The following is a 15,905-nucleotide window of genomic DNA, read 5'->3' on the forward strand; positions in this document are numbered from 1 at the left end:
AAACAACGAAGGACTGGAATGCAGTCTCAAGCAGTTACCAGTGGTAGAGATTAATTCTAGCTTTCCACCCATTGCTTTATTGCTTTCTCCAGTGCCATGCTCTAAGAGTCCCAGACCTGAATCATCTACTCTCTACATCATAGGGCTGAATCACCCAACTGAGCATGACAAATGGGCCTTAGCCAGTTTTGGGTTGCTTGTGGTGTTGTTCAGAGGGATCCTGGCCTGGCAGTCTGAGCTATGCTATTCCTATTGTCTCAGGGCCAAGACTGATTTGCTTATGTCTGTCTCGGGTGGTCTGGTGGGCAAAACAGTCATGAACTGGAGTGTGGTCCTGAATAATTACTACTGGCTGAGATTAATTCAAACATTCCACCCAGCACTTTTCTGCATCTTGCAAAATCTGCTATAGCAATCACTATGTAGAGCACAACATTTTATATTTGGTAAATAAAAAAGGTCCATGGATCACGCCAGAGTTTGTAACCTGGCCTTCCTGGCTCATGTCGGGCTATCATCATATCCTGGCCTTTTACATGCCCTGGACTCTGTTCCACCCCTAGCTCACAGTGAGGAAGGTGCGTTGATTGTTCAGTTTTCACCATCTGCTTTGGGCTAGGTGTTTAGCTCCTACCTTGTTGCTTTGTCAGCCTTCTAACATTATGACCCTGAATGTGTTTACCACCATGGCTATGTACCATCTGACAATTTTCCTGTCTTTTATGTGATGGGTTATGCCACCTCACCTACCAGCTGGCTAATGATCTCCTAGGGGACACAATAAAAAATATAATACCCTATTCTCCCCTTCTGCATGTATTGCTGGGGACCTCAAAGCAGACTTCTACACTTTTCCGTATCTTCCAACACTTAATTTAATACAGGGATGATCCCCATAGTGAAACCCTGTCCCTCACACTAGCCTCCACACGCTGTTGTTGTCAGGAGGCTCCTGGGCTCTTCTTTTTGCTGCTCATGCTGTACCTGGCCTGTCTGGGAGGTAAGTGTGTATTATTCTTGTCAATGATGTGCATGTTTTGTTTGAGAAAAACGTGTAAATGGTTCTTATGTTGGGCCTGTTTAGTGTGTCTTTTTGGAAAGTGCAATGCTATGACTGCCTTTGAAGTAACATTTCATTTTTGGAAGGTGGCGTGAGGGGATGTACCACATAGTATTGTGGCTGTACTACTACCTTTGATTATACACTCAACTGCTGGCAGGAGGCATTGTGACCATCTGGCAACATGCATCCACTCTAGCTGGGTTGTACAACATTCTGCCTTGTGGGACATCTGTGAGATGAAAATATCACTTGCAGCTCACCTGAGAGAAACCTTCTCCCAGGATATTTTGTACCAGGTTCACTAGACTAATATGGTGGAGGTCTGAGGAAAAATTTAATGAAGAGAGCAAAATGAGTTTGCAGTGGAGAAGAGGGATGGAGAAAATTAAGAGAGGAGATGAGTACAAGCGACTGGCGGAGGAAGTAAAAGTGATGAAGTTGGTATGGATGTAGATAGTGAAGGGATGAGAAGAGGGAGGAGGAGAGACTTTTCTGTGGATCCAAAGAAGGAAGACTGAACAGGTCAATAGAAAATAGAGATTGGAAAAGGGAAAAAGGGAGAGAAAGTGCTGTGTTGCTGCAGGATGGCAAGCAGAGGAGGAACTGCTACTACTAATGTTCACATATGTGATGCATGCTTGGGTGTTGGTTCTGTGCAGTCATTGACTCCACACAATTAAAGTACCAAATTGGACCTGACGTTACATACCCTTTGACCATGAATAGCAATACATTGTTGATCATTTGACCCACCTTGAGCCTCTCAGCTCTCCTTTTTATTGATCAGTGAAAGATGTTTAGAACTATGTTTAGTTTCTGGTCCATCAACTGCCTTGATGAACCCCAACAGCAGCAATACCAACACCCTGCCAGGTTTAGCAAATGTCCTGACAGCTGATACTGCTAGATAATTCTAATTTTTGAGTTGTAGATGCATCATGGATAATCATATTTTATGCTCAGTTTCTATGCTTCATCATCTGATGTTAGAACCAACATCTTATCAAATATGAGTTGTTTTCAGAAGGTTGTGATACTTGCCAAACATATCAAAAGCATGAATGTAAAATGGAAGCTGGAATTCAGGGTTACCTGTTGTACCACTGAACACAACTTCCGCAATCTACGTGCTATTGTGCTGTCCAGATTATGTAGTGAAGGAAGACTCAGCTAGTCACTGTGACCCAGGTTCTGGAAATGGCTATGACGCCACGTATCAAAGTATTAGCCGCCCCCACCTTGAGCTCAGAGTCTAGTTGCGCTCCTGATCCTAATGAAACAAGCCCAACTGCACTCACTCACACGTGCTCTCTCAATGAGCAAATAACTCACTCTCTCAGTTGCGCTAAATCAGTATCCGTAAAAACCCTCCAACAGCTAAGTAATTTTGTTGCCAATAAAAGACTTAATTAAAATGGCGGTTTTATTTATTTCACGAGTTCAGAATAATAAATGTTGCACTTTTAGATGTGCTGACTCGACTTGATAAAAAATCAATTTTTGGCACCGACATAAAAGTTCGCGTGCAAGACATTCATGCTGGAAACTGCCGGATGTTTCATTAACTGTGCCATTCCAGTGTATTTATAGGTGTGCTGACGTGACGTTGGATGCTCACAGAAAGTCATTAAATCCCTAAGGGAAGAGACGTGTTCTGCCCTCATTTTCTGTTTCTCACAAATCTTAGAATTCACATAGCAGGACAAAAATACCTTTTAACGTCAATCACCAGGGTTTATGTTATATGAAACTGCTGCTTTCCACATTCACACTGTAAGGCTAGGAATTTTTATAAGAGGTCAAAGGCCCTTTAAGTGTGAGCTTCCCCAATCCTTACTTACCATGATGTTTTTGTAGATGAAGCCCTGCCGGTAGCGGGCGGGCTTCAGGTGTGGATACTCTTCTGTGCTGGTGACTTTGATGTTCCAGATTTTCTTCCAGGCTTCATAGAGTTGAAGGTGGACCGGATAGACGCCGGAGTGGTGTGGCGCCACCGCGTAACCCATGTCAGTCGGGATACCGTGTTCCTAGAACACAAAGGAAGGACTCTGGTTTAGAAGCATGCACTTACCCGAATATGCCATTTACACCTATTCTTGGAATCTGATAAGTACTTGACTGACTTCCTATAACTTTTGCTGTTAATAAGACTGTGAGATACCTGGTATACAGATGTGTACAAACGTGCCCCAGCTGTGCTCTCCTTCGCAGCATCTGCCGCTTAAAATTCAAACTTGGTTTTCCAAGCACCCAATGAGCCCGAAATACTATAATTACAATTGTAGATAGGTTATGTGCTGACCAGAAATAACCATTACGACAATAGTGGTTTTAGCAGAAAAATGCACACACCACCTCTGCCAGTATACAGCTTAATGCAGTCATTATGTTTTTTGTTTTTGGTAAATGTTGTGGGTTGAAGTCATCAGAGTTACAGCATCTGTTCTCTTTTAATTGGTATCCCAGTTCATGAGGGGTGAGTCATCTACTGCCTCTCATACTCACGCAAAAGCATTTTTGAATACGCCGAGAGAGGTATCCATCTTATGCGCATTCAGTGGCTGAGACTGCTGAGCGGCTTTTGCTGTGTGCAGCTGTCATCCTCAGTTTCCCCTTGCTAATTGTGAGTTATGCATCTCTAACAAGGCAGCCTCAAAGTCCTTCTTGTAACAGTAGACAACCACTTTCCAAATGTGATAGGTGTTCCTTTTCACATCAATCCATTTAAAATGTGATTTTGTAAATACAATATACAAACGATGTATTAAATTAACCAACTAACCTCTGTTTCACCACTGTGATCCTATCCAAGGTCACAATGTGGTTAGGTTAAATTGGCATGCAATCAGAATAATGTCCTGAAATCATCCTTCAAAACCATCTGTTTGCTCATAATCTCATTATGCACCATTTGTTAAATATTAGGCCATAAATATCTGCATTTTCCATAACTGCAAATTATGTTTGATTTTGTGGCATCTGAAAATGAACTTTGAAACAGAAACGTTTAGCATCGTTTCCAGGTGATCATTGGTACATTTCTGTGGAACTGTTGAGTGTGTTTCACAAGAGTTGGGCCTAATATGGTCACTCAATGACTTTGTGATCTTTTCTTCTTACATGGTCACTAGAAACGTAAAGTAAGTTGTCAGCGCCTGGTGGGTTGTTGAATTATTGAGGCAGATCAGACATACTTTTACACTGGCCTACCCTTGACAAAAAGAGGATAATTTTTAATTCAACTGTAAATTTAATCAGGGGATTGTGCAGCTCATACAGAGTGGGGTTTACAAGTTTCCAAAATGTATTTCATGGAAGAGGCAAGTGATCTTATTCCGTCAACTTTTAGACCATATCATTTCTGCTGTTAATTCCAAATGTAACATGTTACAACAATGTATCTGTGACAGTGAATCTGTCCTAATCAAAATATGGTGGTTGCAAGTGGAGAGATATGACTTAATGGTGATGGAAAAGGCTGCAACAGTATTTAACTTCAAGGCTAAATGGCTGCTAAAAAGTCAATTTTGAATGAAAAAGCATTGGGCGCACCCATCATTTCATTGTATATTTCAAGATGGACAGGGGCTGCCTTGTAGTCCTGGATTGACGATAGTCAGCAACAAGCAACCTTTTGCCAGAGTTCCAAACCTTGCTAATATTTGAAGACAACTAGCTTTATTCCTCCTACCCTTGACTCATCAGTGACTCTTTTCAGACTTCTTATTTTTAGTATAAATCTTTACACCATGCTGCTGAGACAATAGGTAAATATCCACTTTCTTTTGCTGATCTCTTTTGGTAGCTCATGTCTAAAGCTACATAAATTATTGCATGCGTTTGCATGCAATTAACCATTTAATGGATGCAGCAGGGCTTCTAAGATGTTCTCATGTTTACTAGGAGTTGCAGGCAGATCTTTCATGCTCATAGCTTTCGGCAATGAGTCTTTTTTCCTCCAGTTGCAGCCAAAACAGTAGTTACAGCATGGGCACTCTATAGGTGTGCTTAAGCCATTGTGAGGTTCTCCGACAGGATAGATGCGTCGAGAGACTTTATTGAATTTCACCACTCTGGTGAAACTTGACAAATTTACGTAAAACATTTTCACTGACATGACAACATGCCTGTTTACCTAAAAAGTTCATACTATCTGACATAAGATTTCTATGCTGTCCCAAAGAAGCCCTACTTGTCACAGGTGTAGCCCCACTCTTTCACACAAATGGGATTTATCTGCCTCTGAAGATCTAATTCATAGTGCTTATATGGTTGAGGCCTGTCATCTATGTTCTTGCCGACTCTGTAAAGGATCAGTGCTGGAAAGGGCAGCTTGCGCTGAGTGGCGCCCTCTTTTGAGCATGCCAATAGAAACGAGACGCGAGAGCACAGCGGTGAGTCTGAATGAATGAGAGAAGGTGGAACTGGATTGCTAATTCCCTTGTTGGACACCAGGCCTTTCGGAGTGTTCAAATCATTTAAGTACACTGGAGAAAATAGTTGACATACTAGGCTGAATTAGTCATTCTGCCTCTCGGGTATTTTCCCTGTGGCCTGCAGGTTAGGGAGACTGCTTTCAAAGTTGAAAGGGCTGCCATGCCCAAATCATGTCTATCTATTCTTTCTGAAGTACAGAGCGGTTTGAGCATTTTGTCAGGGCTGACTTTGTTTTCCAGTCGTGCCCTGCAACACACTAATACAAAACACTGACAGGGTAGCATAAAAAGTATAAATGCATTATCGTACATATTGATTGGAGATTCGCAAAACCCTCAGGAAGGAACAAGTAAAGGGTTAATGAACCCACGTTCCTTGCAAACTTCAGAGAACAGCATCCCAGTGATCAGGATTTCTGTGTCTTCCATGGTCCCAAAAACTGAACAGACACACGTATTACGAGTCAAGCGCTGCTGTACTTCCAGCTGTGTTTCCTCTCATTATGTAAGAGAGGTCCTTCTGGTCTATAAAGTCACCCCTCAGGGGTTTAGGCAAGTTAGCCGAACTATGTAGGCAGGTAAAAAATGGTAATGAAGGTGTCATTATTAGCAAACAAGTTATTACCCAGTTCTAGTATCTGAATACCTGTAGAGGCATCTTTCCGATTTTAGGGCTAAAAGTATTGAAGTTTTCCTTCAAATTAGCTTCATTTGTAAATGGAGGGAATTTCCTGCTACTGTGGGACATGCATAGTGGGTACAAATGCATCCTACATTCACATGCCCAGTCTTGGAAACTGAAACTCCTCCTATTGCTACCAACCTGAAATACTCATATTCAACCCTTTGCGCACCCAGGGCCTGGTTACGTTTCAGGGCACTGGTGCAATGGCAATATAGCTTGTGATTTTACTGTTATTGCCTGGTAAATCTGCAGCAGTTTTTTTTTCAAATTACGAATAAAACCCATGAAACGGTAAACTATTTCATGGGACCAATTTATTCTGTCACAAATGCAGAAAGAAATCTCAATTCTATGGAGTTTTAATGCATACATTTACCACCTGCTCTGTGTAGGTGGCAAATGTATACTTGGGCTTGCGGTTGGGATGGAGGGAGGGGCCGATCACAGTGGTGAGGGATGTAGAGGAACGAAGGTGAAGAATTTTTCTAGCGGGGGTTAGGGGAGCATTTCATGGGGAATGAGGCGTGGCTTCTGCTGCAATCAATGTCTTGTGACTTTTCCAGGCGGAAAAACTGGAAATAGTTCTCCCACAACCGGAAATACAGGGTGTGGAAAAACCTACATATTATGAATCAGACAGAGCGAAATTTCTTGCAGTAATGTTGGTCCATTTGACTCTGAATCTGGCCCTAGTGTCTTTCCTATTTGTCTACAGTTTCTCAGCAGCATCTTTACTCAGCCACCAAATACTATAACTAACGATCTGAAATCCCAATCTGGCTGCTAACACCAGTAGAAAAGATTGTATTGCAATGCACTGTCTACATCAAATGTTTCCAAATTATAACCAATATTTAATGAAAATGTGCCATTTCCTGCATGTGGCAAAAGCAGAGAGCGGCATTAACTATAACGCTGTAAATAAGGAACTGTTCATGATGAGAACTAGCAGCCAACTAGCAGTAATGAACTTTATCATTACAGTCTCCCTTGAGCTATGTAATGTGACAGAGAGTAAAAGTGTACACAATATAAGAAAGATGATAATTGCATAGCGACAAAACTAATGATACACCACATACCAACACAGAATAGATCACTATTAGCAACACTGTGAGAGCACAAAACGTGCATAAACGTGCATGAGTGATATCATATCTGTAAGAAAAGTGTCATTTGTTTTGGTACTATGCAATTATCATCTTTCTTATATTGTGTACACTTTTGCTCTGTGTCACATTACAGCCCTGAAGAAGCCCCTTTGTTGATGGGCGAAACGCATTGGCTGACAATTTTCTGTACTATGTGTCGCAATAAGAACATGAGAACTGTGTGAATACCTATCATTGGAATTAAAAAGAATCCAAACTGAAGATTTGCTTTGTCTCTGCTACTGGAGTATTGGACTGTCTTCTAACTGTATTTAACGATTTGCTTCTCTACCTGTTTGAGTTTATCTTTGGGGCTCTTTTTGCCTCTAAGGCTTTCTATGCAGCAGGGGCCTTGGTGGAGTTGCACGCCTTTCTGAAATAATCACTCCTTTACGTAATACTGTGACATTCGGGCACTCTTAGGGATTTTGTGCGTTGCCTATGAGCGTGCTGCATGGTCATTCTGTGTGCCTCTTACTTTTTGATACTTATAAATCACCCATAAGGTAGGCTCTAAATGCCTATAGAGCAAGGTGTTTGGTATGTCAAAAGTAGGACATGCGTACGATAATTTTACATGTCCTGGCACTGGCAATATCTCAAAGGTTCTTTTCACTGTGGCAAAGCTGGCTCCCCCATAGAAAATCACTGTGTTATATTGGAACACCTTATAATGTATAACACCAGTTTCGAAATATCTAGAAATCTGGTTCAAGGACTGCAATTATTAGTAGTTTAAAATTCAATCTAATGGTCAAGTCTGATTTTAACTTACTAATTTGAAAATGCCACTATTAGAATGTTCACATGTTTCTGTATAAGACCTCCAGCAGCCATTTCAGAGTTAATGCCCACCTGTCACCTGGCAGCCTGCTGGGATGTGTAAATGAGAAAAAAGGGCCTTGTCCTCCTGACAGGATGGCCTGAGGGATTTCCCACCAAAAGTACAAGTTTCAGAGGGGTATTCCCTGTCACAGGCAGATGCAACTTACACCTCACAGAAGAGCACTGTGGGATAGTTTATAGCAACAAACACAGGAAGTGCTGCAAAAGTAGTTTGGGGTACCCCATGAACCTTTTCCACATTTGTTAGGGAGTGACTAGAAGTTTCTGCCACACACAGGCTGTTACCGGGTATAAAAGTGAAATCGCCAGTACCATCTTCAGAACACTTCAGGACCTTTGGAAGACTGAAGAAGGATTGCACCTGCTGTTGAAACTATGGAGAGAAACCCCAAGGGCTGGACCTGCTCCCCATTTGTAGCCAGGATACAACAGTGGAATGCAGGCGCTAGTTGGCTAAGCTCCTGTTCAGCTCTAGGAACACAAAAGTTGTAAGAAACCCAAATCTCTGCTGAGCTGACCAGTTCCAATTGGATTTGCCCTGGACCCTGCTGGTGGCTTCTCGGAGGTTGAATCCTAACCCCAAGTGGTGCCCAAAATGTCCTGGATCCTTGGCTGGTGTTAGAGTGTACTCCATTTCCATCACAAACGACAAAATTGGACACTTAAAAAACTTTTTTAGCACTTTCGTCAAAAACATGTAATCATGGGTCTAAATGACCCCACTAGTAAAGTATGTCAAGAGCATATTATTTATGCTATGTGTAATTTCTTACTTAAATACTTGAAGATAAATGTTATCCAAGATGTGTGATATTATGTAAAGATGACATGTAACATCTCATGCGTTCTATCTCTGTAATGCACATGCAGAAATATATTTAATTTGATTTGTTTTTTTAGTGACTACATATCACCTTACAGCAAATCATAGACATTACCAGAAACAATTGGCAATCACAAAATATAAGTGATAAAGTACCACCTGTCGTACATTATATTAAAAGGATATTGCAAGTCATTGAGGAGTTCCATAACCATAAAGAAGAAGGCGGTAGAAAACTTCATAAGGTATGGAACTCTGAGGTAACTTGCAGGGGGTACTTTATCCCACATAAGCCAGGGGGTACTTTATCTCATATAATACATGGTCACAGTATCACCTCTCCCACAAACCACTTGAAACCTTGGTGCTTAGCTCTTTCATTTGAAATAGCAAACATGTTTGCAAACATGAAGAATAAAAATAAACCTCTAGTGCAAAATTAAACACACCAAAAACCTGTTAGATATGTGTTGCAAACATATACTAGAAACAGTTCAATACAAATCAGTTTTTGTGAAAAAAAGCTGCAATAACTCAGAATGTGTAGAAACATACAGAAAGATTCTAGCTTTTCTCTGTCTAACGAGTGCAAAAAAACATATTCACTCTGCTGGTCATTGTAAGCTATTAAAATATAGCAGGACAAAGCAAAGCGGGTTCCCTTTTGTTGCTTTAAACAGCTGATTCTGGTATGCTCCAGGGCCTGACCTGCCTTTCACCTCAGCTGGTGGCACTGACAGAAAGCTGTGACATCAGAACTCAATTGCAATAACTTATAATAGTTGAGTTCTGATGTCATTTCTTTATAATCGGAGATTGGTCATATCACTAGTCTCCGAATATAAAGAAATTAGAGGCATGCATTTATACAGGGATTACAGAATCCAATGTATTATAAAAAGATAAGACGAGAAAGAAATAATGGGGAATGATACATATGTGTTGAAGAGGGAGTACAATCAGGGGTACGGACATCAATAATAGGTAGCCAGGAGTAGCAGCTGGAACAACTCTTCCTACTAATCTTCACAGGGATCACAAATGAAGCACACTAACATGAAGGAAAGAGGGATCTATGAGCCCCCTTTACTTCTTACATCTGGTGTTCACATAGCCTAGGTTCTTAGCAGCAAATAGGAGGCTGTTGAGTGGGGAAGGATAGGAGAAGTGGTTAAACTTGTAATGCATTCTTCGGTCAAAGTGTGCATGATGTAGTTCCTCTGCCCCATGAAGTTTGGTGATATGCCATCCATTATCAAATAGTGTTATTTATTCCAGTTTGGTAGCTCTTCTTTAACCCCTTGGTCACCAAGGACATAACGGTTACGTCCTTGGCTGCAACACTCAGATGCCAAGGACATAACCGTTACATCCAGGGACTGGCTCATGCCCCATTGAGCCTCCCACCCACGCCCACTCCCATCCCTTCCCCTTCCTCTCCCAATCCCCTCCACCCCCAGTGACATCTGATGACATAAGTGTGCGATCGCACGCAGACCTCATCCGAGGCCGACCCCATCGCGCTGGAAGCTTAGCTTTCAACGCAACCGGAAGAGATTCCGATCAGGGTTTGGGGGCAGGCAGAGGACAGGAAAGGAAAGGCCTTTCCTTTCCATTCATGTCTGTCTGAGCATTTCTGCAGCAAGGGCCGCTCCTCAAGGGGGGCATTTTTTTAGTAGGCCTTTCTGCCCCCCCAGGGGCAGATCAGCCTATTTTAATTAGGCCGATCTGTCACTAGGGGGGGCAGAAGCCACTAGGCACCAGGGATAATTTTTGTTTTTACTTTTTAGATGTGTGGAGCGACCCCTTAGGCAAGGGTTGCTCACTTGGGGGTGGGAGGGGGGGCTGGGGGGGCAAATTGTTTTTAGGCCATTTCTGCCCACTTTGGGGAAGATTGGCCTATTTCTATTAGGCTGTGATCTGCCCCGGGGGGGGGCAGAAACCACTTAGGCACCAGGATTGGTGTGTGTGTGTTTTGTTTGGGGGGGAAGTCCCTTGGGCAAGGGTTGCCCCCCATGGGGGCACATTACTATTGGCCATTTCTGCCCCCCTTGGGGGCAGATCGGCCTATTTTTGTAAGTTCCATCTGCTCCCAAGCGGGCAGAAAGCCCACCAGAGACCAGGGAAGAACTGTTTTAAAAAAAGAGGGAGGGGGTATGGCCATACCCTCACTCCAAATAAATTGGGACAAAGATGTTCTGCCTGCCGGTGGGCAGATGGGGCAATTACCCCTGATTCACTCCCCGGGGGGGGGACAGAAAGCCTACTAGATGGGAATTAAAAAAATTGTGGGGGGCGTGGCTACCAACCAATATGGGCATGGTTGTGTCCTCACCCCAACTGAAGGGGGTAACAGTCTTTCAGCTCTTCCCACACACACACTAAAAGATCTTATCCCAATGGAAAGCAAGAGGACATTTGATTATTTTGGGTTTTAGCTTTACATTTAGGCCATGAGAGCTTGTCTAACTCCCAAAATCGTTCTACTTGAAATGGTGGGGGCTGCACATTTTGGACATTGGGACGCTGCCATGTAGAAAAATCTATGAGACCTAGACACATCTGAAAACGAAACATCTGGGTGAGTCCAGGGTGGTGTGCTTCACATGCACCCCGCACCATTTTCGTAACCACAATGCCCTGCAAACCTCCAACTTTGCTTGAAATCACAAATTTTTCCCATATTTTTGTGATGGAACCTTCCGGAATCTGCAGGAATCCACAAAATTCCTACCAGACAGCATTGTCACATCTATACCGATTAAAATTCTGCCCACTTTTCAGCCTTAAAACTTTTTTTTTCAAACTGCCCTTTTGGACCCGCTTTGGTTCCCCCTCAATTTCAACTTGTTTCTTCCCTGTCACAGGCACTTGGCCCACCTACACAAGTGAAGTATCAATTTTATCGGGTGACTGAGGAGAACGTTGGGTGATAGGAAATTTGTGCTGGTACGGTGATCCCACACAGACATGTGGGAAAAATGTGATTTTTTAGATAAATTTGAGGTTTGCTGAGGATTCTAGGTAAGAAAACACTGGGGGATCCACGCAAGTCACACCTCCCTGGACTCCCTCAGGTGTCTAGTTTTCAGAAATGTCTGGGTTTGGTAGGTTTCCCTAGATGGCTGCTAAAACCAGGACCAAAAATGCAGGTGCCCCCGCAAAAACAGGTAGTTTTGTACTTGATAATTTTGATATGCCCACGTAGTATTTTGGGGCATTTCCAGTTGTGGGCACTAGTCCTACTCACATAAGTGAGGAACCATTTTTTCCCGGGAGACCTGGCGGAATGCTGGGTAGAAGGTAGTTTGTGGCTCCCCTTAGATTCCAGAACTTTGCAGCACCGAAATGAGAGGAAAAAGTGTTGTTTTGCCAAATTTTGAGGTTTGCTAAGGATTCTGGGTAACAGAACCTGGTTATCCCATCCTAGGTTTCCCTTGGTGTCTGGTTTTCAGAATTGTCCAGGTTTGCTAGGTTTTCTGAGGTGCCGGATGAGCTAGAGCCCAAGATCCACAGGTAGGCACTTTGCGAAAAAACAGATCAGTTTTCTTTGAAAAAATGTGAAGTGTCCATGTTGTGTTTTGGGGCATTTACTGTCATGGGCACTAGGCCTACCCACACAAGTGAGGTACCATGTTTATCGGAAAACGTAGGGAAATGCTGGGTGGAAGGAAATTTGTGGTTCCTCTCAGGTTCCAGATCTTTCTACTATCGAAATGTGAAGAAAAAAAAGTTTTTTTTGCCAAATGTTGAACTTTGCAAAGGATTCTGTGTAACAGAACCTGGTGAGAGCACCATACGTTACTCAATCCTGGGTTCCCCTAGGTGTCTAGTTTAAAAAAATGCACAGGTTTGGTAGGTTTTTCTAGGTGCTGAACTAGAGACCAGAATCCACAGCTAGACACTTTCCCAAAAACACGTCAGTTGTCAATGTAAAAATGTGATGTGTTCTTGTTGCGTTTTGGGGTGTTTCCTGTCACAGGCACTAGGCCTACCCACACATGTGAAGTACCATTTTTATCTGGAGACTTGGGGGAACACTGGGTGGAAGGAAATTTGTGGCTCCTCTCAGATTCCAGAACTTTCTATCACCGAAATGTGAGGAAAATGTGTTTTTTTTGTCAACTTTAACAGAACCTGGTGAGAACCCCACAAGTCACCCCATTCTGAATTCCCCTAAGTGTCTAGTATTTAAAATGGATAGGTTTGCTAGGGTTCCCTAGGTGCTGGCTGAGCTAGAGGCCAAAATTCACATCTAGGCACTTCGCAAAAAACATGTCAGTTTTCTTTGGGAAACTGTCATGGGTCCACATTGTTTTTTGGGCATTTCCTGTCACAAGCCCTAGGCCTACCACACAAGTGAGGTACTATTTTTATCAGGAGATTTGGGGGAATGCTGGGTTGAAGGAGATTTGTGACTCCTCTCAGATTCCAGAACATTCTATCATAGAAATTTGAGGAAAAAATGTTTTTTTGCCAAATTTTGAGTTTTGCAAAGGATTCTGGGTTCCCTAGGCATCCAGGTTTGAAAAATGCACATGTTTGGTAGGTTTCCGTAGGTGCCAGCTGAGCTAGAGGCCAAAATACACAACTAGGCACTTTCCAAAAATCACGTCAGATTTCAATGTAAAAATGTGATGTGACAAAGGTTGTGTTTCCTGTTGTGGGAACTAGGCCTACCCACACAAGTGAGGTACAATTTTTATCGGGAGACTTGGGGGAATACAGAATAGCAGAACAAGTGTTATTTCCTCTTGTCTTTCGCTACATTTTTTCCTTCCAAATGTAAGACAGTGTATAAAAAAGACATCTATTTGAGAAATGTCATGTAATTCACACGCTAGTATGGGGACCCCGGAATTCAGAGATGTGGAAATAACTACTGCTTCTCAACACCTTATCTTGTGCCCATTCTGGAAATACAAAGGTTTCCTTGATACCTATTTTTCACTCTTATTATTTCACCAAATGAATAGCTGTATTTCCGGAATACAATAAAAACCCTTTGCAAGGTACAGCTCCTTTATTGGCTTTTGGTACCTAGGGTTCTTGATGAACCTACAAGCCCTATATACCCCTGCAACCAGAAGAGTCCAGCAAACATAACAGTATATTGCTTTCAAAAATCTGGCATAGCTGGAAACATTTATAGAAGAAAATGTGGACAGAAATTTCACTTCAATTTCAATATTTCTAAATTTTAGCTTTTACTTTCTATAGAAAAACCTTGAAGGATCTACACAAATGACCCCTTGCTGAATGCAGAATTGTGTCTACTTTTCAGAAATATTTAGCTGTCTAGGATCCAGCGTTGGTTTCATACCCATTTCTGGCACTAACTGGAAGAAGGCTGAAAGCACAAAAATAATAAAAATGGGGTATGTCCCAGTAAAATGCCAAAATTGTGTTGAAAATGTGGTTTTCTGATTCAGGTCTGCCTGTTCCTGAAAGCTGGGAGGATAAGATGGTGATTTTAGCACTGCAAACCCTTTGTTGATGCCAGTTTCATGGAAAAACACAAGCTTTCTTCTGCAGCCCTTTTCCCCCATTTTTTGAAGAAAAAAAACAAAACGTTTGCTGTATTTTGGCTAATTTCTTGGTCTCTCTATGGGAACCCACAAACTCTGTGTTCCTCTAGAATCACTGGGATGTTGGAAAAAAGGATGCAAATTTGGCTTGGGTAGCTTATGTGGACAAAAAGTTATGAGGGCCTAAGTGCGAATTGCAGCAAATAGCCAAAAAAAGGCCTGGCACTGGAGGTAGAAAAGGCCTGGCAGCGAAGGGGTTAAAAGGTGTGTCTTGCTATTTCCTGAACATGAAGCCTTTTATTTGTATCATTGTCCAAGCCGCCTGTCCATTTCACAGATGGGGTATCTGCAACCTGTAGATCTGATGCCTTTGATATTGTGCATGAACAAATAATACAATATAATTTGATTTTATCTGTCAAATTTCAGGGGCATTTTAAGATGTCATTTGTTAATGGTATTTCGGCCTGATGTATGAATGGATTTTACATTAGCAAATCCTGTGAAATGCTGAATTAATGGGTTTGTGACTGCAAAATTGTGTTTTGAAATGTGAAGTGAATTCTGAATCTGTTTGGTTATTTGGAAAAGTCTTTCCAAATTGTAAAAGGAGTTTTGTGACTCATTCTGATTTGCTATTAGGAAAGAGGGTGAAAGGGGTCCCCTCTAATAGTTATTATTGAATGTATGGTGGAACAACACATGTGCCAACCACGCATGCCTGAACAATGGAGTCAGAACAATGACTGTGTTGTTTCCACGAATGCCTATACCACGAATGCCTTTACAATGATTTTTTGTTGTAAAGGCGTGCCTAATAAAGGCATGTGTGGAACATCATGCGTGTTTTTCGCATGCTATCCCCCCACCCGACCTAAAAATAGAACTACCCCGATACCCCCACCCACCCTGAGTCCTAAAAACAAGCAACCCCACCCCCAAAAATAAAACTACCCGGCCCCTAAAAACAAAATTACCCCGACCCACCACCCCCCAAAAAAAACTACCCTGATCCCTCCACCCCCAAAAAACAAACTACCCAACCCCCACTCCCAAAAACGAAACTACCCCAATCCCCCACCCCCAGAAACCAAACTACCCTGACCACCCAATCCGCCACCCCAAAACCACTAACTACCACCACCCCCACCCCCAAAATCATTAACTACCCCCACCCCCAAAAACATACCTACCCCGATCCAGCACCCCACCTCACCCCAAAAACCAAACTGCCCCGACTGCCCACTGCAAAATTCTAAACTACCCCCACACCCAAAAACCAAACTACCCGACCCCCCAACCCCATCCCAAAAACCAATAATCCCCACCCCCAAAAACCAAACTACCCCACCCCCAAAAAACTAACTACCTCG

The 15,905-nt window shown here is 42.5% G+C and overlaps 1 protein-coding gene across 1 annotated transcript in view; it reads right to left on the reverse strand.

Moving 5' to 3' along the window:
- The window catches only part of LOC138301701 (bifunctional heparan sulfate N-deacetylase/N-sulfotransferase 3), a 546,324-nt gene that overhangs the window by 334,796 nt on the left and 195,623 nt on the right, over window positions 1-15,905 (reverse strand). Inside the window, exon 5 of the mRNA XM_069242218.1 lies at window positions 2,905-3,090. Within this exon, the coding sequence (XP_069098319.1) occupies window positions 2,905-3,090 (186 nt within the window). The remainder of the gene's footprint in view (window positions 1-2,904; window positions 3,091-15,905) is intronic.

The sequence above is a fragment of the Pleurodeles waltl genome, chromosome 1_2 (genome assembly GCF_031143425.1).
Source record: "Pleurodeles waltl isolate 20211129_DDA chromosome 1_2, aPleWal1.hap1.20221129, whole genome shotgun sequence".
In the NCBI taxonomy this organism is placed as follows: domain Eukaryota; kingdom Metazoa; phylum Chordata; class Amphibia; order Caudata; family Salamandridae; genus Pleurodeles; species Pleurodeles waltl.